General features: G+C 45.0%; 2 protein-coding genes across 2 annotated transcripts in view; one reads left to right on the forward strand and one right to left on the reverse strand.

Annotated features, from left to right (window-relative positions):
• Window positions 1-1,499, forward strand: part of LOC146357479 (zinc finger FYVE domain-containing protein 26-like) — a 39,727-nt gene extending 38,228 nt beyond the window's left edge. The window contains exon 10 of the mRNA XM_084848551.1: window positions 169-1,499. Coding sequence (XP_084704677.1) covers window positions 169-348 — 180 coding nt within the window. The 3' untranslated portion in view covers window positions 349-1,499. The remainder of the gene's footprint in view (window positions 1-168) is intronic.
• On the reverse strand, window positions 1,129-23,146 carry LOC146357480 (uncharacterized). The gene is made up of 9 exons (XM_084848446.1): window positions 22,997-23,146; window positions 22,055-22,196; window positions 21,907-21,944; window positions 11,296-11,788; window positions 7,135-7,290; window positions 5,820-5,924; window positions 4,550-4,759; window positions 3,018-3,207; window positions 1,129-1,993 (listed from the first exon to the last, which is right to left on the reverse strand). Exons 1-9 carry the CDS (start codon window positions 23,144-23,146, stop codon window positions 1,891-1,893), a joined length of 1,587 nt encoding a protein of 528 aa, XP_084704572.1. The 3' UTR covers window positions 1,129-1,890.
• Window positions 23,147-24,642: the final 1,496 nt, after the last annotated feature.

Raw genomic sequence — 24,642 nt, forward strand, 5'->3', positions numbered from 1 at the left:
CCCCCCAAGCCACATTGCATGCTGTTCTAGAGGGTCCCACAACCCTCAGGAGTGGAAATTGAGGGAAAAGGTGCCATCAGGAAGGAATAGGTGAGAAAGCACCATCCCATGAGTGGAACTCAGCTCACAGAAGTTAGGTTCCCAGCCTTTGTCTCTTCTTTGTTTCAGATCCAAGCATACCTGAGATGCCACAAGCTACGTTCTGCCTACCTAGTCTCAGTGAAACAAGAAAACACTAGAGCTGTGCAGTTGGTCCAACATGTACGGCAGTTGGCTGAGTTACATGCTGGAAAGGGGCAGCTCCCGACAACAGCCGAGCTGTTCCTTTTTGTACTAGCTCCAGCTTAAGGGCAGCCCCACACAAAGCACATTGCAATAATCCAGTCTTGAAGTTACTAGTGCCTGTACCACTGTGGCCAGGCTATCCCTGTCCAGGGGAGGCCATAGTTGGTGAACCAGCTGAAGCTGATAAAAGGCACTCTGAGCCGCCATGGCCACTTGGGCTTCCAGCAACAGTGATGGATCTAGGAGTACCCCTAAACCAAGGGGCAGATCTTTCAGAGGAGTGCAGCCTCATCCAGAACAGGCAAGGAGCCTATCCCTCAGACTAGGGAACCACTCGCCCATGGGGCTTCCGTCTTGCCAGGATTCAGTTTCAGTTTACTGGTCTCATCCAGCCCGTTACTGAGTTTAGGCACTGACCCAGGACTTGCATAGCTTCTTCTGATTCAGATGTCACAGGGAGACAGAGCTGTGTGTCATCAGTATACTGATGGCACTTGGCTCCAAAGCCCCTAATGACCACTCCCGGTGGCTTCATATAGATGTTAAATAACATTGCGGACAATGTTACGGAACCCCATAGCTCAAGTGCCAAGGGGCTGAGGAATGGTTACCCAATGTTATTCTCTGAAACTGGCCCTGCAGGTAGGACCAGAACCCCTGTAACACAGTGCCTCCAATACCTATCCCACGGACTTGATTCAGGAGGATACCATGGTCAATAGTATCAAGAGATATCAAGCAAAATGAACAGGGCTGCACTCCCCCTGCCCCTTTCTCAATAAAGGTCATCCATCATGGCGACCAAGGCTGATTCAGTCCCATAACCAAGACAAAAGTCAGATTTGAACAAGTCTAGATATTCTAGATAATGAATGTTTTTATTTAGTCAAATGTACTGAGAAAGTCCAGCACTAATTCCAAACTGACGCTTCCAGTCAAAGAAACCAGATGCAGTCATACAGCCTGATGGAAGGACTGGCCATAATGTATATATGCATTTTGTGCAGATACATCTGGCAAGTGATGTCTGCTTCTGCTTCCACATATGTGCATGAAGCTAAACGAGATTAGGATGTCTATTCTCTTATTAGAAACAAGTGCATCCTGATAGTAAAATTGTATATATGAAATTCATATGAAAGCAGCCTTTCCAAGATCTTGATCAATAGAACTGTGAATTTGGTTTATCAAGTAAACATGAGATGTCTGGCCTTTAGATTTGCCATGTTTGTTTTCCTAGGAAACAACTCTCTGGGAATGCACAGCTACAGATAAGGGGCAGAACCCAACGCTGTCCTTGCATGCGCAGCCAGCACAGGTGGCCCGTATTGCTTGCAGAACAGCGACGTAGCATTTCTGGAGACAAGCCTCAAGGAGCAGAAACACTTGTTTCTGGAAGGGGCGGGGGTGTGGAGTTTGCATGAGGGAGCTCTGTTGACCAGTCCCCTTCCAGAAACGAGTGTTTCCACTTGTTTTGGGGCTTGCCTCCAGAAGCAGTAAACTGTCATTCAGCAAGCGGTGCTGGCCCTGCATGAACCAGAAACAGCGGCCAGCTCTGTTAACAGATGGACAGCACTGGATTCTGCCCAAGGGTCACCCCACAATTCAGTCCCACTGGATGCCTAACAGTTCACAGCTGACTTTCCAGAGCTGCTTTGCCGTTTCATCGTTGCGTCCTTGAGGCGATACATATGCTGGCTTACAGTCACTGTCATGTAAAAGAAAATGTTTCTATTAGGAATTTGGGACTGCATTGGTACAGTTTCAAACTCAGCAAAATAAAAATGAGGAAGAGATGAGTGGGAATGTACTAAAGTCCCCATCCCTCGGACCCTCTCACTTGCTAATGCTAGTTAACAGCACTCTAACCTCTTTCCAAATGCAGGATCTGCTTCCTACAAATGTCCAGTTGGTACAGCTGCTGAACACTCTGCTCACTGATATCTAAGCACCTCTGCAGGGTTTTATAACCTACCTTTCTAAACACCATTTGCAGATCTTAGCAGCCACTTAAGTTTTATACTATGCTGGGGTTCTTCAGCGAGCCTGATACAACAATCATGTAGAAGTAGACTTTGGGGTGCACATCTACAGATTGAGTGGGAAGCTGATGGACAGGTGTGCTGCACATATAGCTCCCAGGTATGGATCTTTAGCTTCGGTATTGGCAAGGGAACTGCAGATGTGGTACATAACACAGGGTCACTGGTGGCTTTAAAGTCAATCGGGATGGAGGTGAGGGGCTGAATACAGATTTCCAGCCCTTCTAAAGTGGCAATTGGTGTCAAATCTAATACTAACTACTGCCAGACTATTGTTGTGCATGCTTGGGGGTCCTCCCTCCTTGGATGGTTTCTACAATTACTAGAACTACAGAAGATGTAGGCATTGCCATTAGACAAAGGAGAACTATCCAGGACCCCACATTCATTCCCAGTGCAGCTCACAATTAATAGCTAAATGACTTGGCTGAATATTTGCATTTGCCCTGGAGCCTAGGCGTAACCCAGCTTACGTTTTACACTGATGCTAAAGCAATTATAAGTAGTAGTTGTGTTCTGGTTCATCTTGTTGAGACTGCTATGCCAAGGCTATCCGAAAGCTTTTTCCAGGTCTCATGTGGTTGCTAGAACTGGCTGCAGTAGAACAGGAGTGATATTTCCTTGAGATCTGAATCAAGCCCTTGTTCTCGCCCTGTGCGCTCCAATGCCAATCCTCAAAGCTCAGCTTACCTGAAATACTTCCCACTGACTGACTCTAGTTCCTCTGCCACGGCACAATACACACTGGTCTGGGCTCCTTCTAGAGGTGTCTTCATGAAGAAAGACGCAATCTTCAGCAGATTATGCAGTATAGATGAATGACGGGTCAGTTCAGAAGCAACCGCGCCCGGATGCAGAACATTTACAGTTACACCAGTACCTACAGGAAAGGAATCACGCATGCACTAGACAACATACTTAAAATGTGAACGTCAGCCTGTTCAAAAGCAAAGAGGAAGCTGCTGTTTGTCTGAATTACAATGGACAAAACTATATTGGTTGGCACCTGGAAAATCAGAGATCACATCAAGTATTTTTCATTCATCCACATAAACTTGTGAGTGTGCATGCATGCTATAACCACGTGTTTAACAATACTTTTTACAAGCACGATCTATTGCCGTTGGACCAAGGTTGGCCATAGCTCCTTGCTGCACGTACTAGTGGAAAGCACCCCTGATGGCATGCACTACATGGCACAATCCTAATCCTCCCTTGGAACTGTTTGGTGAGTAACGACCCTTTAGTTCAAGTGCCAAAACAAGCTTCCATCCTTCCAAAGGTGCAGTCCAATCTTATCCACATTTACTTGGATGGAAGTCCCAGTCTTCAACAGGACTGTATGCCATGCAAATGTGCAAATGACTACAGCTTTAGGGATCTTGCAACTTGCTCCAGCACCCCCTTATCTTTGTTTTTCAGCTTGACATCTGTGTTCTGTCCAAACTAGTGTAAATCCAGTGTTGCCATGAGGGCTAGGAGTTTGATAATGATTGGATAAAAATATGTTTGCCCGTGTCCCTTGCGACTGGAACAACTTTACACATTTAAAATTAATGTACTATAAATAAACTGGCAAAGGTGAAAACAAAAATAAGATGTTCTTTTTAAAAAGATAATCTACAATTTCTTGAAGTTTGAGGTGAAAAAAAAAAGAGATGTAAGAGTTTTCCCTCTCTGGTGTCCTTTCGGGTCTTTCTCCTCAGCTTCGCTTCCTCCTCCTCTAACTATCACCAACTGACTTTTCTTCAGCCCTTTTCCCAGCATTCTGTGCCTGTCTTTTCATTGGCCGAGCACTCTTAAGAGATCACAGGGAAAAGCATTATAACAGTGCATACGCACTGTGTCACATGTTACATTACAGGCACAGTGTGGGGCATATACATTAACCTCCCCCTTACCTCATTCTTCTCCCTTCTCCCTTCCCAAGCTGCCCAAAGCTCAAGCTTTGAACTTTTTCAAAGTTTCAAAATCTTCTGCATGTCTACACTGCTCAGGCTTCAGTTTAAAACAAAAATGAGCGAAAGTGGTCTGGTAGATCTCTAGTAATAAGCCTTACACTACCGTATTCTTACATAAGATGGGTTCAGATCAACTTTTGTAGTTCTGTTTTTGATCAGAGAACAGTGACACCTGGAGAGAAAGTGTTGCATGGATCCCAGTCTTCTACTACATAAGTCACATGAGGTTGTTTCATGTGAGACAGTGAACAAGAGGCTCACCTTGCAGTCGTCTGGCCAACTCCCGGGTAAACAGAATATTGGCTAGCTTACTGTGACAGTATGCCAGGCCCCGATTGTAGAACTTCTCACCCTGGAGGTCGTGGAAGCGAATCCTCCCAACATGATGGGCCAATGAGGACACGTTCACTATGCGAGCTGCTGAAGATTGCTTCAGCCGCTCTATCAGCAGGAATGTTAAAAGGAAGTGCCCTAAAGAGAGAGGAATGAGACTTTAACTTTTAGTTATAATTCTGAATAGACCCAACCCTAAATACCGCACTACTGAAAAATTCTGGGAATGTCTGAAAGGAGTTTCTATACCCATAATGAAGCCAACAGACTATAAAGGAAAGGCAGGGTATGGATTTTTTAAAAAATAAATCAGATGCAATTGCTCTGGTCAGCCTCTGGTCCCCACTATCACACCCATAATATTCAAATGCAGGAGCTACTGTGCCATAATTATGGTCTTTGATATTCAAGAGTTGATTTCCACATGGTTCTTTACACAACAAGCAGTCTTTTCTTTTTTTAAAAATGACCAAATCAAGCAAAACCCTCAACTATGCTTCACAGTTCCCTCACAACTACAAGGGCAATGAGCTTCTAACTGCTGGAATTCTGTGTGCCCTAAACTGCTGTGCCCAAATCCAGCTAAGGGGCATGTGCATGCAAAAGTAGATTCTCAAAGGCATATCTCCAAATGGATGAAGAACTGGATACTCTAAAAGGTGCTCACTATGCAGTTCCTAGTGTGTTCAAGCAGCTAGGGCTCTGCACATGCAGCCCCAGTCAGAAAACTGATGATCATGTCAGTTTGCTGTTTGGAAGCGGGAGCATGACATAGGATTTAGTTCCCCCCACCACAACCCTGTGCACCACAACTCCTTACCCTGACCAGGTCTATGGCAATGGCTACATACACACAGCCACACCTGTTGAGCTTTGTCTGTAGCTGGATTGGCCAACTGCAGTTTTAAGATGAGCTTGTTAGCCAAGCATAGCCAAGTACAGTGTCTTCTAGGCAGTATATTCTGCCCCTTTGTCCTAGGCTTTTTCTCCACATTAAGATTATGAACTTCCTTATTTTACCATAGAGCTTTGACATAATACTTTTTAGATTAGCCTCTCATGCTCTTCCCACAAATTTTATGACTCTGGGGTACCTTTCTCCTTCCCTCCTGCAAAAGGAGTAAGGTATCGTAGGTTCATAAAATTTTATTGAAAACATCTGTTTAACATTCATCCAACCTGTGTCTCTGGACCTCACCAAGGTGGTTGACTCCCAGATGCATCTCAAAACCATCAGCTGTCTTGGAGTAGCGGCAAAACATAACCCCTGCATTGTTAACAAGGATATGGAGTTCTTTCTCTTCTATGAGAAATAACACACAGGACACACCGTTAAAGAGGAAGCCTACAAGAAAATCCTAGGGCTGGCAAAACAGAATCTGCCCCACAACCGCCAGGTAAACTCCTTCCTTTCAGAGACTCGCAAGGCATTACATGCAACAAGTCTACATGATAACATACGCAGTAGTCATCAGTGTGTCTTGTATTTCCTGTTTCCAACAGTTTATTGCTTAGTGTCAGGTCGGATTTTCCTGATAACCACACTTAATAGACATGACATCTATCACTGTAAAAACAGGAGTGTGTGTGTGTTTGTGTACACACAGACACACACACTTACCCACAGGACTCAATATGACTTCTGAGTAAGCATGCATAGGACTGCGCTGTTAGGATTTCAGTCTTCTAACTTCCAAAGAAATATTTGTTTGCTGGGCCATGTATTCCACACACAGAAACAAAACTATCTGAAGCAAAAGTGACTCGCTTGAATTAGGGGAGGAAGAGTTGTTTACTGGGAGTGCAAGAGGATTAGTGCCTTGTTTTCTGCTCCATTCTCTCCAGTATGAGCCAATGTATGGCTTGTACGTTGCTTTATTCCCTCTGAAATGAGCCAAAGGTCAAGAGCCTGAGGATCTTAAATGAAAGCAACAACACTGGACCAGAGTTTTATTGCTCGATTCTTCACTTTATTTTTTTAACTGATTTTTTTGACCAAAGGCACTGAGAGGAGAGGAGAGCCAATCATCTTCCACTGTGAGATCCATTTGTTTATTTCTCCTTCTGAGAGGTTATAAGAGTTGTCTATGGATAAAGGTGCTCAGAGGTGATATTGTTAACTGCCACTTTGAGAACTGTTTGCTGTATTAACTTACTTAAATTTCATTTTATTTTTTGAGTTTAAGATTCTATTTATTTTTTAGTAGTACTTGGGAGAATTTACTGACGGTTGTGTATGTGGTTCTTTTTAAAGTTACTGTTATGGGTAATTAAAAAATATGCTTGTACTTATACTTCACAAGATACTGGAATTGCCATCCCTCTTTCTAAACAAAGCAAAACTGATTGTATAATTCTGCAACAACCCAAGGCAATATAATAAAAATCAAAGCAAAACTTGTACTACATTTAATCATAGCCTTATTATGTATTCAGGTATACATCCAATCGACATAATTTCATCCAAAAGAGACACCCAAAGGATCATAATAAACAATGTGCCTCAGACAGACCTTTCAGGAAATTCTCAGCAAATTCTTGGATAGACTTGGTGTCTGCCAAATCTAACTTCATGGCAATAACTTGCTGGTTTCCTGTCTCGGTCCGGATTTCACAAGCTGCTGTTTCTGCCTTTGCCATATCTCTGCAAGCAAGGATGACTCTAGCACCTGCAATAAGGAAAAAAGGGGAATGAATTTATAATACAAATGAACTTGGAGCTGAATGACTCAGGCCTATCTTTTGAACTATAATGAGTTCTTAACAAGAGGGGCCTGCAACAAGATGTTGCAGTGTGAAGTAGTCCTGTTCAGGATGCCAGCCGGCCAGCCATACTGTCTTCCAAGATACTCCATTCCATTCCCCCTCCCCCTCCCTCAAATCAGTCAACACTCTGTGGCCACAAAGCATGTTCAGTCCTCACTGGGCTATTGGGGGTGTATCCCCTTAATTTTCTAAAAAAAAGTTTTGTATTTCTGTAAACCTCAAGCCTCTTGATCTCTCCCTCGTGTGTGTGTGTGTGTGTGTGTGTGTGTGTGTGGTGCCATTTTGGCTACATAAGGATCCACACTTCAAGAATGAGTTTGCTATTAGTATATAGGGCATTTGATTCCTTTCTTCGCTAGAGTTTGCTTTCCATCTGTACAACTTGAGCTATGTAGAAATGGATAGGGAGGAATCTGAAGTACAGCCACATCTACTTGCTGGGTCTCTAGCCATGTTTATAAATGGCTGTGGACCCAGCACTTACCTGGCTGCTCCAAATTACTCGTACAGTAACAGTTGCCAAAACTGGCCAGAGATACTGAAATGCTCACAGAGTAGAGCCAAAGTCTATGAGAAGGCTACAGCAACAGGACTTTATCAGAAAAAAAAACCACTTTATTCCACGGTTTCTCAGCCCAAGACTGGTTGAGCTTAATGGAGAAGGGATATAATATTTACTCGTAGGAAAGACCGCAGTGTAGACAAATGCTTTAAAAAAGAGAGAGTATTGCACTAATGAACTGCCAGGGCTGGTGCTGCAGAGCTGCCGTCAAGCGACTCAGTCAGGCAAGCACAAGGTCAGGCCTGATCACGTAGGCAGACTGGATGAGGAGAAGGAAGGCAAGCCAGGCAATGAGGAGGGAGTGCTGGGTAAAGATTTACTGGCTCAGGTCAGACTCCATTGTCCTGTTGTGCAGGTCGATGATAGCTGAGTCAGCGAAAAGCAGGCTAGCTGCTCCCTTTCCTGGCACAATGCCATTGTGGCACAGAAAGAAAGGGCACTTCACTCTGGCTGCTAGAGTCCCCAGTTTGGGTGAAGAGCCCTTACAGGGACACCCACACATGGTGGTGGAAAACCAAGTCCACATGCAATGCCAGAAACAGAATTACCACAAAAGCCCCATCCAGCATAGCTAATGGTCAGGGATTCTGGGAGGTGAAGTCAAAAACATCTGGAGGGCACAAGGTTGGCTACCTTGGATGGACAATATAGCTAAAAGGCAAATGGACATGTAAGTTTTTGCTCTAACATTTTGAACACCTTACAAAAAGGTAACAAAAGTGAAATCTAATCACCCTTTGCTAACAACACTCTTGATTACATTCAGAAAGAAGAAGCAACAAGGGCCTTGCTTCAGATAGGTTATTACCTTTATAGATCCCAAGCAGAAAGCTCCAAAATGTTGGGGAGAAGGAAGGAAGATGGGGAGGGAAGCCTTTATGCTTAGCAGGCACCTATGGGAATTACACAAAATGCTCTCCACAATTTTTCACAGGTTTCAGCTTATAGCAGCTTATTTTACAAGTAATGAACAAAAGGGAGAAGGCCAGAGACCACCTAGAGGCAATCTGAATCCACCAGTTCCAGTATGAGAGGACATGGTTTTAAATTCAGTCCTCACTTGTGGCACGTACAATTCTATGCCTTATCCTTTCTCATATGAATTCAAGCCAGTCCTTGGGTTCAGAATTAAGGGGAAAGATACTGGGACACTTCATATTTTTCATATTCTTCTCACTCAGTGTTTTCTCACCATATTTCCAGGCCATGATTTCAGCATTTCCTCGAAACCTGTGCTTTACTTATGGTAGTCGCCCATCGCTCGCACACAGCGCCACATCTCTGTAATGCAATCCTATACCACTAGGGCATACAAGTATATCACAGCCATGTGGATAGGATCCATTGAGTGGGAAGGACCCATCTTACCAGCTGCACTCAGGTGGCTGTGATGTTTACACATGTACACACTAGCGCTTGGGACCATATCATATCAAAGTGGATCCCCATAACATTGTTTGCATGCAGGGTACCCAAATTTGCCATCTTATGTTTGTTCAGCCTTGTTACCTCCATTCCTTCTCAGTATTCCTGATAAACGTGCCCTTTATTTGGTTCCTCTTCCCCACACAGGGTGGTGTGGGGGTTATTAATTACCAGTTTCCTCTATTTCCCCCTCTTCTATAGAGAAACATCCCTCTTTCACACTAAGAAAAGATAATGAGATTAATCCAGTAATCAATACCCCCCACCCCACACACAGGGAATAAGAACCAAATAATTATAGAGCAATTAAGTAATTAATTATGTTTAATTAATTACTTAATGATTATTAATTATTAATAATTAATAATCATACCAGTAATTACTGGTATGAGTAATACCCAGTTGTACTGAACTGGAGTAATTCAAGAAAGCTACAAGGAGAAATCTTCCAACTAAAGTTAGAAGAAATATTTGCTGAATGGGACTCCGTATAATATTTACTCAGAAGTTTATTGCCCATGAAGATTGGTACTAATAGATAATATAGCATTATACCAAGTGCTGCATGAAACTCCAGTTTTAATTCCACTGCCATCTGATTGCAGAACAGCAGTGCGTAAGCAACACTAAGAAGGATCCAATGGTGGAAACAGCAACTTTATTATTACTACTACTACTACTACTACTGAACCAGCTGGTTGGTGGAGGGTGTTTTTAAAGCAAAGTTTTATCTCCACAATGATCACCTTGACGCTAGACCAATTTCAATAAGTTCACAGAAGTACAGTACAAAAATTTCGAAAGGATTAGTTTGCACTTTATAGAGAAAGAGAAACAAATTATTGATAATAATTTATATGGAACTTTATATGGAAATAATTACCACAACAAGTCTATGATAGAATACAGAGCTGAAGAAATGAAGGACGGCTCGGAACACTGAGAGAGAAGATCGCGCAGGTTATACACGGCCAGTCGAATTGGTATTAACAGTGTATTTCTACTGGAGTATCGCTTGTTATCTATTGAAGTATCACTCGTCCCCAAACAGGTTATTTTTTACAATATATTTTAAAAGTTTAGACCTGAAAATTAAGAGGCAGTGGAAGTCTCACACACTAATTAAGAATAGCTCCTGGATAGGCTCCTTCTCTTCTGAGACTTTCAAGCGCCTCCTAATCTGTTCACTGGTTCAGGGAATTACACAAACTAGCACCAAAAGAGACCTTGCAAGTCTTTCATTTGTACTTCAGTGTCCGGCAAAAAATCTTCCTCACCCTGTATGTTCTAGTTACAGCAAGCTTTCCTGCCGCAGTGCCTCAGCCATAGTATGTGAATTTCAGTTGAATTTCTGCTGTCAAAGGCACAAAGGTCTCCTTAAGCAGAAACGTGTCCGCCACGCCAGCCCTTCCTCAGCCTGCTTTTGAACCGGCTGAAGTTACCCCTGACCATACGTATGTCTGCTACCGATTGCGCCACCCACTCATCCCCCGCGAAAACCGTAAGAAAGGGCCACGACGGGGAAGAGACAAGGCAAAGCACTGCCAACCCAGGTATCGCCGGAACAGTCGGAGAAGGAGGGGACGGGGTGGGATCAGTGGAGGCTGGCGGCTCCGATTCGGTGCGGCCGTGCTTCCGTTCTGGGCTTCAGTCAGGCCCGGCCGGAGCGCCAGAGGAGCTTTCCGAGGTGATGCCCCCCCCGATGGCTCCTTTGGCGTTCCGGCTGGGTCCAGCTAAAACCCAGAACGGAAGCACGGCCGCACCGACTTAAGCAGGTTACCGCAGCGCCACCGGCCAGGAAGGAAAGCCGAGCTCCCCGCCGCGACGCCTTCTGCGAGAGGCTCGTTTCACGCGAGGCACGAGCCAGCCGCGCAGGAGCCTCGGCGGCCCCGCGAGCCAGACCAAGCGCCGCGCCGCGAACCTGATGTAAGGCGCTGCCACGAAGACCCAAAGAGGGGCCGCCGCGGACAGGGCCAGCACGGGCCCCAGCAGGCCGAGCGCCGCCGCGGACAGGGCCAGCACGGGCCCCAGCAGGCCGAGCATCGCCGCGCCTCCAGCGTCCCTTCCCGCAGGAGGAGTTTCTCGGCGCGCCCCGAGCCCGGAGAGGCGCCGCGAAGCAGGGAGCCCCGCCGCGGCACGGCAGCTGAGGGGGCCACTCGGGAGGTAAGCGCCGGGGAGCCGCCCGCTCCGGCTTCCGGCGGAGAGGCCAGTGCGGACCGAGGAAGGAGGCGCACTCGGTAGTCATGAGAATGTAGACTGACGACGCGATGGCCGCAGACGAGACTCCTGCGTCGCTTTCGGCGACGGCGTTCTTCGTCCTCCACCAGGAGGAAGTCGCACCTGCCCGTGGGAAACAATTCCTGGGAAATCACTGGGAGAAGTCGGCGTTCTCGCGATCGGGCCGCAGCATCCCCCTCACGCCAAAACGTGGAAAGTCACGCTCTGTATAACCCGGGTGCTACAGCCTGCGGGAAATGTGTGGGGTTTTGAAATCAGTTGTTACGTCAAAATTGTTCTAGTAATTAAAATGCAGATACATAGTTATTTCCCCTGTATTGTTAGGGATGGTGGTTGCTGTCTGCCGTTCAACAGCCCTGCGATGTCGTCCCTTGTTATCCCCATACATTGCAGGACGGAGCTGAGAGAGAGTGGTTTATGACAGATTTGCGATGTCTTTATTATCCCCTTAGTCCACCCCCTTTTTGTCAGCGACTGAGTGGTTTGGTTTTGTTTTTAATTCAAACCAGACAAAGTACGCCTCAAGCAAAGCTCACTCAAGTTATATTGCATCCAGAAGCCTTCCCAGCCCCAAGGCAGCTCTGCCTTGCACCCAGAAGCCTTGGCTTCCATCGATCAGTTTGAATCTGTACTGTGCTTTTGCCCCTACCAAAGCAAAATTTTGTTCCAGATCTGTGATCCTTCACTCTTAATGGTTTGACATTTCTAAAGTTCTCCCCAACATAAAATTCTCACCATAGACCTTTCCAAAATGAGAACAGAACTGTTGAACATATTGGTTACGAGACAGCGCTGGGTTTGCCGTTGTCCAGTAGTATACAGTGCAGTACTTTAGAATAGAAAACAGAACAGTTTTGTACTCAACATTTTACGTCATCTCCCTCTCATTCAGAGCACAGCAGCCAGTTCTATTTTGCACAATAGCATTTGCTTCCTGTTGTTGTTCAGTCGTTCAGTCGTGTCCGACTCTTCGTGACCCCATGGACCATAGCACGCCAGGCCTTCCTGTCCTGCGCTCTCTCCCGGAGCGTGCTCAAGTTCATATTCATTGCATCTGTGATGCTATCTAGCCATCTCATCCTCTGCCGTCCCCTTCTCCTTTTGCCTTCAGTCTTTCCCAGCATCAGGGTCTTTTCCAGGGAGTTTTCTCTTCGCATTAGGTGGCCAAAATATTTCAGCTTCAGTATCTGTCCTTCCAATGAGCAGTCAGGGTTGATTTCCTTTAGGATGGACTGATTTGACCTCCTTGCAGTCCAGGGCACTCGTAAGAGTCTTCTCCAGCACCACAGTTCGAAAGCATCAATTCTTCGGCGCTCAGCCTTCTTTATAGTCCAGCTCTCACAGCCATACATTACTACTGGGAAAACCATAGCTTTGATTAGACGGACCTTTGTCGGCAAGGTGATGTCTCTGCTTCTTACTATGCTGTCTAGGTTGGCCATAGCTTTCCTCCCAAGGAGCAAGTGTCTTTTAATTTCATGGCTACAGTCACCGTCTGCGGTGATCTTGGAGCCCAAGAAAGTAAAATCTGTCACTGCTTCCATTTCTTCCCCTTCTATATGCCAGGAAGTGATAGGGCCAGATGACATGATCTTAGTTTTTTTAATGTTGAGTTTCAAACCAGCTTTTGCACTTTCCTCTTTCACCCTCAACAAGAGGCTCTTGAGATCCTCTTCGCTTTCTGCCATTAGAGTGGTATCGTCTGCATATCGGAGGTTGTTGATAATTCTCCCGGCAATCTTAATTCCGACCTGTGATTCATCCAACCCGGCATTTCTCATGATGTACTCTGCATATAAGTTAAATAAGCAGGGTGACAATATGCAGCCTTGTCGTACTCCTTTCCCAATTTGGAACCAATCGGTTGTTCCATCTCTGGTTCTTACTGTTGCTTCTTGACCCTCGTACAGGTTTCTCAGGAGACAGGTAAGGTGGTCTGGTACTCCCATCACTTTAAGAATTTGCCACAGTTTGTTGTGATCCACACAATCAAAGGCTTTAGCGTAGTCAATGAAGCAGAAATAGACGTTTTTCTGGAATTCTCTTGCTTTCTCCATGATGCAGCGAATGTTGGCGATTTGATCTCTAGTTCCTCTGCCTCTTCGAAACCCAGCTTGTACTTCCGGTAGTTCTCGGTTCGCATACTGCTGAAGCCTAGCTTGTAGGATTTTGAGCATCACCTTGCTGGCATGTGAAATGAGCGCAATTGTGCGGTAGTTTGAACACTCTTTGGCGTTGCCCTTCTTTGGAACTGGAATGTAAACTGACCTTTTCCAGTCTTGTGGCCACTGTTGAGTGTTCCAGATTTGTTGGCATATTGAATGCAGCACTTTAACAGCATCATCTTTTAGGATTTTAAATAGCTCGGCTGGAATAATCTCCGCTAGCTTTGTTGTTACTAATGCTTCCTCAGGCCCACTTGACTTCACTCTCCAGGATGTCCGGCTCAAGTTCAGTGACCGCACTATCATGGCTATCAGGGACATTCAGATCTTTCCTGTATAGTTCTTCTGTGTATTCTTGCCACCTCTTCTTAATCTCATCTGCTTCTGTTAGGTCCCTGCCTTCTTTTTCCTTTATCATGCCCGTCTTTGCACAAAACGTTCCCTTGAGATTCTTGGGTTTCTTTCCTGAGAAGTGTGTCAAACTCTTGGTAGAGAACAGGTGACAGAGTCATGACTACTGAGCGGAGGGCGGGTATCAAATTAGATCTTGTAGCCCCTCTGAATGATGGAAAGTACCAGGAGTCCATGGTGATGTTGGTCCAGGTAGAAATAAAGTGGGACAGAACAGTGCCGAAGATCAGGGGCTGAGCAGCTGGATGAAGAGAAAGACAGTCAAAGATGCCACTTATTTCCTCCATCACCCTTCTGACGGAAGGAGCCATACTTTGACACTAAGTAGGGCATCTTGGAATGCAAAGGCTGCTGCTGCTGCTGTGACAGAATCGAGGCAGGAGGTTGATATGGACTTGCTGATGATCAGAACATTGTTGCTGTTGTGTGGTCGTAGGCTGCAGCTGGAACTCCATTTTATGGACTGTGGTTCTGGCTTTTTGCACTGAATCTAACTCTTCATCCGTTTTGGCCTTGAATAAACCCTGGCTGTCAAAGGGAGGTCCTCTATTCCAGACTGAGTCTCCTGAGAAAATCCTGCTGACCTGAGCAACGTGTGTCATCGCAGTGCAATGGAGCTTGCTAGAGTCTAGTGTCACAGTCCACCTGATGCCTCGAGGTGTTTATCTGCTGTCTGGACGGCTTCTTCGCCTTGTTCTGAAACACATGGGCTAAAGTTTGCTTGTCCTCCAGTAGATGCTCAAAAGTCTTCCCCACTTGTCCCAAAGGAACAACCGGTAGCCGGAAATAGCAGCCTGATAGTTGGAAACTTTAAAGCCAAGCGCAGCAGAGGAATACATTGTGTCTCCCAGGAAGTTGAGGCGTTGGCCCTCCTTATCCACTGGTGAGGAGTGAGCTCTACAGGATTTTCCCTGGGCCTCTTCAACCACAATCGAATTTGGTGCAGGTGGTTAAATAAAGGTTTCGTATCCATCTCCTGCAATCGATACATCCCCTCCAGATGCTTTGACATGGGAAGCACAGTGGAGGGGGCTTTCCACAATGGAAAAATGAAAATTGGACAAATAAAAGTAACAGACCATGCCCCAATCAAAATGTATGTAGAGACGGACCAAGAAATTAAAAGGGATATAGAACGATATTTTTAAAAAAATAAAACGGGGGAAACAACAGAAACAATTAGATGGGAAACGGGCAAGGCAACGATAAGAGGGGTTTGTATAAAAGAGCTAAGTTTAATAAAGAAAAAGGAGAAGGAAAAGAAGAAGACACTGGATCAAGAAATTAACAGATTAATGGAGCAGTACATGCCTCGTGTGGCGCAGAGTGGTAGGCGGCAGTATTGCAACCGAAACTCTCCCCATGACCTGAGTTCGATCCCAGCGGAAGCTGGGTCCCGGGTAGCCGGCTCAGGTCGACTCAGCCTTCCATCCTTCCGAGGTCGGTAAAATGAGTACCCAGCTTGCTGGGGAAAAGGTAGTCACGACTGGGGAAGGCAATGGCAAACCACCCCACTATAGTCTGCCATGAAAATGCCAGCGAAAGTGGCGTCCCTCTAGGGGTCAGTAATGACTCAGTGCTTGCACAGGAGGAAACTTTCCTTTCCTACAAGCATACTGGTCAGATTAGAATTAGAAAAGAAATGGAAAAAAGGAGGAAAGAAAGAGAGACATAAACAAATAAGAGAATAAACACAAGAGAATAAACAAAACAATGATATATGTCAAGCAAAGGTATTATGAGTTTATGGGGAAAAGCTCAAAATTGTTGGTGAACAGAGTCCAGAAACAGAGAACTAAGAACAGAATTTCAGCTTTGAATACAAAAGAAGGAATTAAAATATATGTTCAAAAGGAAATGGGAAAATTATCACAAAATTATTATAAAATCTTTATGAAGGGAAACAGGTAGAAATAAAGCAGATTGAGGAATACCAAGACAAAACACAAATACCCCCACTAAAAGAAGAACAGAAACAATTTTTAGAAGCTGAGACAGAAGAAGAGGAGATTAAAGAAGCTTTAAAAGAAATAAAAAATAATAAATCGCCAGGCTGAGATGGGTTTGTGGGTGAATTTTATAGAGCATTTGTGGATGTGTTGGGGCCACAACTGAAGAAATTATTTCAGGAAATACAAGAGCGGGCCCCACTCCCAAGAACATGGACACAAGTGATAAGAACACTGATACCCAAATTAAATGAAGATAAATGTAACCTGGACTCTTATAGATCAATATCTCTACTGAATGTGGATTATAAAATATTTACTAAAATATGGGCAAAACGGCTGAAAGAAGTTATTACTGACTATATAGGTTCAGATCAATATGGTTTCTTTAAAAATAGGCTGATTGGCGATCCAGTTAGGAAGGTATTGAGTATGATTAATATTTGTAAGAAAGAATGATCCCGGTTGTATTAATGACACTTGATCTTTACAAGGCATTTGGTACGATTAATCCAAAATTTATATTAAGTTTGCTAAAGAAGTATAATTTGGGGAATAGGTTTAAACATATAATAGAGGCAATATATGCACAAACAACAGCAAAAATAAGGTACAATAGATTAGAGACAGAAGAAATAAGGCTTAATTCAAGAACAAGGCAGGGATGCCCCCTTTCACCACTTTTGTTTACAATGGTAATTGAGTTTCTGGCTGACAAAATCAGGGGTAATAAGGGTATCAAAGGATATCATAGGCAGGACAGAATACAAACTGAACCTATATGCAGATGACATATTATTTAAGTTAGGTAATTCAGATAAGGGAATAAAGGAACTGATAAGAGAATTAACAGAATTTCAACAGGTGGCAGGACTAAAGGTAAATACAACGAAATCTGATTTGATGTGTCGGAATATAGGGCCACAAGAACAAATAGAAATTTCAGAAAGGACAGGTATTCCCTTAGTAACAAAAGCATTTAGATATTTAGGAGTTTAAGTCCCTAAAAGACAGAAGAAAATCCTGAAACTAAATTATGGGAAGCTATGGAAGGAAATAACAAATAACATAGCCAGATGGGAAAAGATAAATTTAACACTTTCTGATCGGATTATGACTATAAAAATGATGGTACTACTAAAATGTACTTATCTTTTTAATGTGCTTCCACAAGAAATCCTATTTAAAAGGTTTAAAACATGGCAAAACCGCATAGAAAAATTTATTTTTATGACTCAAAGGCCACGAACAGCAAAGGTTTTCAGATAAAGATCCATGTAAGAAGGAAGATGGGGTATACCACATTTGAAAACTAATTATGATGCGCACCAATTAAGACATATGTTAACAATAATGGAAGAAGGGGCAAGGGTATATTAGATAGAAATAGAAAGGAAATTAATGGGATTAAAGGTAGTAGTTGTTGTTGTTCAGTCGTTAAGTCGTGTCCGACTCTTCGTGACCCCATGGACCATAGCACGCCAGGCCTTCCTGTCCTGCGCTCTCTCCCGGAGTGTGCTCAAGTTCATATTCATTGCGTCGGTGATGCTATCTAGCCATCTCATCCTCTGCCGTCCCCTTCTCCTTTTGCCTTCAGTCTTTCCCAGCATCAGGGTCTTTTCCAGGGAGTTTTCTCTTTGCATTAGTTTAGGTGGCCAAAATATTTGAGCTTCAGCTTCAGTATCTGTCCTTCCAATGAGCACTCAGGGTTGATTTCCTTTAGGATGGACTGATTTGACCTCCTTGCAGTCCAGGGCACTCGTAAGAGTCTTCTCCAGAATCACAGTTTGAAAGCATCCATTCTTCGGCGCTCAGCCTTCCTTATGATCCAGCTCTCACAGCCATACGTTGCTACTGGGAAAACCATAGCTTTGATTAGACGAACCTTGGTCGGCAAGGTGATGTCTCTGCTTCTTACTATGCTGTCTAGGTGTGCCATAGCTTTCCTCTCAAGGAGCAAGCGTCTTTTAATTTCATGGCTACAGTCACCGTCTGCGGTGATCTTGGAGCCCAAGAAAGTAAAATCTGTCCCTGCTTCCATTTCTTCCCCTCCCATATGCCAGGAAGTGATGGGGCCAGATGCCATGATCTTCGTTTTTTTAATGTTGAGTTTCAGCTTTTGCACTCTCCACTTCCACCCTCAACAAGAGGCTCTTTAGATCCTCTTCGCTTTCTGCCATCAGGGTGGTATCGTCTGCGTATCTGAGGTTGTTGATAATTCTCCCGGCAATCTTAATTCCGACCTGTGATTCATCCAACCCAGCGTTTCTCATGATGTACTCTGCATATAAATTAAATAAGCAGGGCGGCAATATACAGCCTCGTCGTACTCCTTTCCCAATTTTGAACTAATCGGTTGTTCCATGTCTGGTTCTTACTGTTGCTTCTTGACCCTCATACAGGTTTCTCAGGAGACAGGTAAGGTGGTCTGGTACCCCCATCTCTTTCAGAATTTGCCACAGTTTGTTGTGATCCACACAATCAAAGGCTTTAGCGTAGTCAATGAAGCAGAAATAGACGTTTTTCTGGAATTCTCTTGCTTTCTCCATGATGCAGCGAATGTTGGCGATTTGATCTCTAGTTCCTCTGCCTCTTCGAAACCCCGCTTGTACTTCCGGTAGTTCTCGGTTCGCATGCTGCTGAAGCCTAGCTTGTAGGATTTTGAGCATCACCTTGCTGGCATGTGAAATGAGCGCAATTGTGTGGTAGTTTGAACACTCTTTGGCATTGCCCTTCTTTGGAATTGGAATGTAAACTTGTAGCAGCCATATCGGGGGTCAGACTAAGTAGCCTCATGCAGTCTCATGCTTTATGTTCTTGCTGAGCTCTTGCTCTCTGAAATTGCCCTTCTTTGGAACTGGAATGTAAACTGACCTTTTCCAGTCTTGTGGCCACTGTTGAGTGTTCCACATTTGTTGGCATATTGAGTGCAGCACTTTAACAGCATCATCTTTTAGGATTTTAAATAGCTCAGCTGGAATACTGTCATCTCCGCTAGCTTTGTTGTAAATATCTTCCACTTTCTCCCTTGCTTTTCGCTTCCCTTCTTTCCTCAGCTACTTGGAAAGCCTCATCAGACAGCCACTTGGCTTTCTTGCATTTCTTTTTCTTTGGGATGGATTTACTTGCTGCCTCCTGAACAATGTTACGGACCTCCGTCCATAGTTCCTCAGGCACTCTTTCTATCAGGTCTAATCCCTGAAATCTATTCCTCACCTCCACTGTATATTCATAAGGGATATGATTGAGGTCATACCTGAATGGTTTAGTGGTTTTCCCTACGTTCTTCAATTTCAGCCGAAATGTTGCAAGAAGCAGCTCATGATCTGAGCCACAGTCAGCTCCAGGTCTTGTTTTACTGACTGTATAGAGCTTCTCCATCTTTGGCTGCAAAGGACATAATCACTCTGATTTCGATATTGACCATCTGGTGATGTCCATGTGTAGAGTCGCCTCTTGTGCTGTTGGAAAAGAGTGTTTGCTATGATCAGCATGTTCTCTTGGCAAAACTCTATTAGCCTTTGTCCTGCTTCATTTTGTACACCAAGGCCATGCTTGCCTGTTATCCTAGTTATGTCTTGACGTCCTACTTTAGCATTCCAATCCCCTATGATGAAGAGGACATCTTTTTTTGGTGTTAGTTCTAGAAGGTGTTGTAGGTCTTCATAGAACTGATCAACCTCAGCTTCTTCAGCCTCAGTGGTTGGGGCATAGACTTGAATTACTGTGATGTTGAATGGTTTGCCTTGGATTCGTACTGAGATCATTCTGTCGTTTTTGAGATTGTACCCCAGTACTCCTTTTCCCGCTGTACCTCTTCTGCCAACCTAGCAGTTCGAAAGCAAGAAATTGCAAGTAAATAAATAGGTACTGCTTTGGTGGGAAAGGTAACAGCATTCCGTGCACCTCGGTGTTCAGTCATGCCGGCCACATGACCACGGAAGCGTCTTCGGACAGTGCTGGCTCTTCGGCTTAGAAATGGAGATGAGCACCACACCCTAGAGTCAGACATGACTGGTTGGGGACACCTTTACCTTTACTGCTTTTCCCACCCTTTTGTTGACTATGAGTGCTGCTCATTTCTTCTAAGGGATTCTTGCCCACAGTAGTACATATGATGGTCACCTGAATTAAATTTGCCCATGCCTGTCCATTTTAGTTCGCTGATTCCCAAGATGTTGATGTTCAATCTTGCCATCTCATGTTTGACCCCCTCCAGCTTACCTTGATTCATTGATCTTACATTCCAGGTTCCTAAACAATATTGTTCTTTACAGCATCGGACTTACTTTTCACCACCAGACACATCCACAGCTGAGTGTCCTTTCGGCTTTGGCCCAGCCGCTTCACTCTTTCTGGCGCTACTTGGAAATACCCTCTGCTCTTCCCCAGTAGTATATTGGACACCTTCCGACCTGAGGGGCTCATCTTCCAGCGTCATATCTTTTAGCCTTGTGATATGTTCCATGGGGTTTTCTTGGCAAGGATACTGAAGTGGGTTGCCATTTCCTTCTGCAGTGGACCACATTTTGTCAGAACTCTCCACCATGACCTGTCCATCTTGGGTGGCCCTGCATGGCATAGCTTATGGCTTCACTTAGTTATGCAAACCCCTTTGCCACAACAAGGCAGTGATCCATGAAGGCGGCCAAGTTCTTAAGTCCCCATAAAAACTGCCTATATAGTGGATGGGTGAAAACTGAAGCACCGTGTAAAGGACGCCTCATCATGGATATCACTGAAGCATATACCCTAACAGAGGAATATTTCATAGCTTTACTATGTAAGTGCTGAAGAAAACAATATATCAGCAATTTAACAGGTCTCAGGGATATAATTACTTGCAGCCGCAAACTTCCAAAAAGCTGCTCACTTGGCAGCGTAGGAATGATGTGCAGACGGCTTCCTTGCTGCCTCTAATAGTGCATGAATGTCCTCTGGTATCAAAGAAAGAAGTTCTATCGGTACCAAATCCTCCATGCTGTTAGTTTTAGAGTGCGAAGATCGGGGTGACAGATTCGACCTTGGTTCCGAGAGATGAGATCGTCTATCTGCGGGAGGCAAAGACAATCTCCATTCACCAATTCCCTCAGGATCTTGAACCAGGATTGCCTCAGCCACCATGGGGTGATTAGGATGCAATTTGTTACGTCCATCCTGATCTTTGAAATCACCTTCGTCAGGAGAGGAAATGGAGGGAAAAGATAAAACAGAGTTCTGTTCCATTCCAGGGGAAAGGCATTGCCGAGTGATCCCTGACTGGTCCGTGCTCTGGAACAAAACTTTCTGCAGACCGTGTTTTTGGGAGTTGCAGAAAGATCTACAGAGGGCCATCCCCACTTCTTGAAGATTTTCTTCAGGATTGTCTTGAACATTTGCCATTTGTGAGATGGATGGTGGAGGCAACTGAGAGAATCCGCCAAAATGTTCTCCTCCTGGCAATGTGCAAAGCTGTTAGAGAAATGTCTCTCAGGATGGACCGGTTGTAAATGTCTATGGTAAGATGAACTAGGCTGGAGGAGTGAGTCCCACTTTGCTTGTTTAGGTACCATAATACTGTTGTGTTGTCCGTGAGGATCTGGATATGCTTCTGTAGGAGATGTGGTTCGAAAGAGGCACCTCGTGATGTATCTGGGGGGAAGTCGTTGAATAGCTCCTTTCTGTAACAGTGTTTGTGTCTCCTCTGATGGTGTAATTCGTATGGGACCCGACGGTGGAACAGTGGTGAATTTTATCTTGTAACCCCTGTGGACAATAGCCAGAACCCACCTGTCCGATGTTATCAATAACCAAGTTGGGTAACAATTCTTCAGGAGATCCCCAAAAGGGAGGTAGCGTGAATTGCAGCATAGGGGGAAAAGGTCTGAGTCAAAGATGACGCTTGGAAGCACCATCCCCCTTAGCTTTCTGCTGATACTTGGCAGAGGAGTAGTTCTTTCATTGCTGCTGTTGAGGCTCGTATCTTGGTCCCCAGCCCCCAGAATGTTTAGGGAGATAAGGTTGTTGCTGTCGGTACCAGCGATGAGGTTGGTATGGAGCGTGGTGTTGTCGCAGTTGGCCTATGCCCATTTTGCCGGCCGTTGTTCTTGCCTTTTGCACTGAGTCCATTTGTTCATCAGTTTTTGAATTGAAAACCCTTCTCCGTCGAAAGGTAGGTCCTCTATTCTTGATCTGGCCTCCTGAGTCAAACCCGCAAACTGAAGCCAAGCATGTCGTCTCAAAGCCACATCACCAACCATAACTTTCACATTGCAGCCGGCTTGATGTCAAGCCGTGTTTATTTGCTGTTGGGATAATATAGATGCCTCTGATTGGAACATCCTAGCCAGTTCCCTCTGTTCTTCCGGAAGGTACTCACTGAGGGAATCCATGTTTTCCCATAGAAAGAGTTGATACCTGCCCATCATGGCTTGCTAGTTCAAATCTCGAAGCTCTAGAGCAGCTCAAGCGTAGAGGCGATGCCCTGCAAGATCTAATTTACAGCGTTCCTTATCGACAGGGGAGGTGTGGGATTTCTGAGAACGCCCCTGTGTCGATTCCACGATTATGGAATTTGGCTTGGGGTGTGCAAAAAGGAAGGCGACATCTTTCTCTTGCACCCTATACATTGACTCCAACCTCTTAGATGTTGGGGCCATTGATGAAGGTGTCTTCCAAGTCTGCTGCATGGTGTGGAGAAGAGTTGGTAGAAATGGTATAGCTACTGAACTTGAGAGATCCGTGGTGACTCGGTCAAAAACCAGGTCATGAATTTGTTCAGTGGGCTGTGGTACTTCAATTCTGAGGGACTGTGCCATTCAGAGCACCTGTTTGGAGAAATGTCCCATCTCCTCTGAGGGTGAGGCTCTATTTCTTGTACCTCGTCTGGGGACGACACAGAAGGAGGGACTGAGGAATAGGAGGAGTCAGACTGGTGGTCCTCTGCTGAGTCAGGTGAGTTAGATGCTGCTGCCTGTGCCGCTTCCACAGTGCCATAAGGTGGGCCCGGAAGAGGAGCAGGGAGATCCATATGGGTCCCTTTTGATATAGAAATAGTATGCAATGGCACTGGTGGAGGAGGCAGAAAAACATCATGAACCTCTGAACAGGTAGGCAGCACAGACTGAAAAGGAGTATACGATGGAGATGATGCTCCCAAGTACGGAGAATGATCAAAGAAAAGGTCTTGATCCCGTCGAAGTCTCCAATCTTCATCCTGCCGAGACCTGCAGGGGGATGACGACCAGTCAGAGTAATGATCCCATTCTCGATTTGGAGAAGAAGACTGGTCCGGACTGTAATATCCACATCGATAAGTCTCTTTGTCTAGGTGAAAATTGAGGTCGATACCAAGGAGACCGCAACGTCACCTCTGGGCGACTTGGAGTAGGAGAACTGGATCTTCAGTCCTAATCTGACGGAGCTGGATGGGGTGGAAGAGGCAGCGTGTCTCTAAGTTCACCCTCCGAGACCATGGAGATTGGGTCCAAAGACCACTATATGAGGTAGAGTCGTAGCTACCTCACATCTTGGAGAATTAAGTAGAGAAGGCAGAGGTGGAATGCCCTGTTCCTTCTCAGACTTTTCAGTCACCTTCTGTTTCTTTTTTCTTGGCCGGTGCCTCGGCAGAAGGTTTCAGGCATGTAGCCATTTTGGACATTTTTCTCACCACCGAAAAGGCTAAGGATCTACCTAGTGTTGGTGGATCTGTTCTACCCTCCTCTGCTATCGATGGGGGGGAGAGGTCTTGATCATCATGGCCCCTCCTTTTGTGCTTGTGAAAGGAGTTGTGGCAGCCTGCTCATGAGACATTTGAGCTTTGAGCATGCCTACTGCCAGTAGGTCTCTTTGCCAAAGAATGGCCTTTAGTTGGTCTGCCCAGTTCTTGCATGTCTGTTTAGAGAGCGATTGGCAATGATGGCAGGATTCCACCTTGTGGGATTCACCCAAACAAATTAGGCAGAGTGAGCAACCATCCGAGGAAGGCACTTTACTGCCACAAGCCGGACATTTTCTAAAAGGGGCCTTTGGGGCCACAGGTCGCTGGGATGCCACCATTGCCGATGGAGTGGCATCTATTCCTGTCTTCCTCTGCCTTTATAATTTTTTTTTTAAATAATTATTTTAAATGCAACCAACTAAATAGAAAGAAAAACAGCAAAGAGTCGCTAAGACAGCTCAGTGTTGACGAAACAGTCAAAGAAGCTTCCAATGAGGCAACCGAGAAGGTGGTCGAAAAGCAACTGAGGGGAAAGGTGGGAACCCATGCAGTATATACTACAGATGGTGGGGGAGGGGTTCCTGCCAAAATGCTGCTCAGCTTTGGAAGTTTCCCTAACGAGCCTCTGCACAGGCAGAGAGTCCATATGAGTGATGCACGGAGACCACCAAGAACTGCCACATCCCAAAGCAAAGTCAAAATGGAAGGTGGATACTGTGCTGCACATTCGAATTCAGGTTTCTAAGGGCTTCTTCACATGGAGCTTTTATCCTACTATTGGGATTGGTTACTCATGGACGTCCTGT

This window comes from Heloderma suspectum, chromosome 1 (genome assembly GCF_057233095.1).
Source record: "Heloderma suspectum isolate Gila_16-S chromosome 1, 16-S_ref, whole genome shotgun sequence".
Taxonomy (NCBI): Eukaryota; Metazoa; Chordata; class Lepidosauria; order Squamata; family Helodermatidae; genus Heloderma; species Heloderma suspectum.